This window comes from Asparagus officinalis, chromosome 8 (assembly GCF_001876935.1).
Source record: "Asparagus officinalis chromosome 8, Aspof.V1, whole genome shotgun sequence".
Classification (NCBI taxonomy): Eukaryota; Viridiplantae; Streptophyta; class Magnoliopsida; order Asparagales; family Asparagaceae; genus Asparagus; species Asparagus officinalis.
Genome location: NC_033801.1, coordinates 29,652,739 through 29,654,677, shown reverse-complemented (window position 1 = coordinate 29,654,677; position 1,939 = coordinate 29,652,739). Strand labels below are relative to the sequence as shown.

General features: G+C 35.8%; 1 protein-coding gene across 1 annotated transcript in view; it reads left to right on the top strand.

Moving 5' to 3' along the window:
- Nucleotides 1-1,197, top strand: part of LOC109851317 (UDP-glucose 4-epimerase GEPI48-like) — a 16,266-nt gene extending 15,069 nt beyond the window's left edge. The window contains exons 7-9 of the mRNA XM_020421388.1: nt 247-329; nt 510-601; nt 711-1,197. Coding sequence (XP_020276977.1) covers nt 247-329; nt 510-601; nt 711-804 — 269 coding nt within the window. The 3' untranslated portion in view covers nt 805-1,197. The remainder of the gene's footprint in view (nt 1-246; nt 330-509; nt 602-710) is intronic.

Genomic DNA, 1,939 nt, shown 5'->3' with positions numbered 1-1,939 from the left:
TTTGGAATTTATACTTTGTAGGATGAATGAAGTAATGCTTTTGATCTTAGAGTTAAAAATGTTGGATGATGCTACTTCCTGGATTCAACTTCTGCACTTCTTCATCCTTTGTTAAGTGTGTGAAATTGTCATGGTCTATCTTTTCTGTGATTTTGGTTGTTTGTCATTCTTGAAGCGTGTGCATATATGTTTTTTTTCTCCTTTTTTTAAAAGCTGCTCTGATTATTTGAGTTCCCTTTCTCTCAGGATGTGAAGCCTATAATCTAGGAACTGGAAAGGGAACATCTGTTTTAGAAATGGTGGCAGCATTTGAGAAAGCCTCTGGAAAGGTACATAAAGAAATTTCTACATGACCATCATGTTGTTTGCATAAGAAGACTATTTTGTTTAAATATGATTGCCTTTTATCCTCATTGTAAATTTATAAAGTTGGTTCTTTTGGATTTTGGGACTTGCATTTGTGCTTTACGTGTTCTCTTCTTCTGTCCTGGTGATTTGTTTTTCCATAGAAAATCCCTCTGGTCATGGCTGGACGACGGCCTGGTGATGCGGAAGTAGTTTATGCGTCAACTGCCAAAGCAGAGAAGGGCTTGAATTGGAAGTGAGCACAATTTTACTTATTAGTTACTTCTTACCCATATACATCCATGAATAATTCTTCATATGCACATGGGCATTTAAATTCATGGTGAAAGTTCGTGTTTTTGCAGAGCAAAGTATGGTATTGATGATATGTGCCGGGACCAGTGGAACTGGGCGAGCAAAAATCCATACGGATATGGATCACCTGAATCTGATAAATAGAAGCTAAAATACTACTGAAAGAGTTAGGGTATACTACTCTTTGAGTTCTTCGGTTAGCTGTAGAAAAGCTAATAACAAGGATGTAATGCATATACTTGCAGGTAAGTCCAGCTAATTTAAATGTGGATCTTAGTTTGGTAGTATTTTTTGTATAAAAAGGAGCACCACAGTAGTTTTATTTCAGGGATCACGCATGATGTGTTCCTACATATAGCTTATACTGCTGTCATGTAGAGCAGGTGACTCTTACAGATCCTTTGGTATACATGTTCCTTCATACGCCAGCTTGTTTTTAACCAGCTACTTGGTACATTTTATCTATGATTGTACTTCATCTTTCTAGTAACGTAACCAATTCGTTCGATTATTTATTGACAGAAATTCAATTTATTATTTTGATGTGATACAATCATGTTCATCATTTTGGTGATGCACTTTGATACATTGACGGGTTGTGCACGGTATCGTTCGGTTTTTTGGTTGCAATTTTTAACATAGTTCATGGGTTGCACGGTACCGTTCGGTATTTTAACTTTTTTATGAATAGACAGTTATACCCTAACTCCTATTACACCAAATCAAACATGTTTCACCTCCATCTTCTCCAATGGTCCATTAACAGTGAACCTATTTCCTTCCATGTCTTTTTTCATGTTTGGAGGCTATAAAAGGTCATTGAAACATCTCCTTACCTAGAACCCAAATAGTTTGGTGGGTGAATTAAATGGGCGGAGGGATATTTTGGTAAATAAATACTGATTTTTAGTCTAAACCTTACCGGGGCTAGGAATTTTGAACAGAAGACCAAACGGAGGGACTAATATCAACATATTTATTGAATCTGGGGTTTAATATCAAAATATGAAGATTTGAGGACTGATATCAAATTGGTAACGATGAGGGGCTGAAAAAAAAAATTCTATTTCAAAACATAGATGCCACTGGGGGTATAATCCGCAATTAATCCTTAAAAAATAGCATGAACTTTGTGTTTTATGTAACTAATTATATGAAGATCGAAGATAGTTTTAGGGCAAAAAACTACATGAGTTTGGGACAGTAATACGACCGGTGTTAACTTGTTTAAGAAACCATCAAATAATTGTTCTTGGCATGTGAGCTATATGACCCTCAA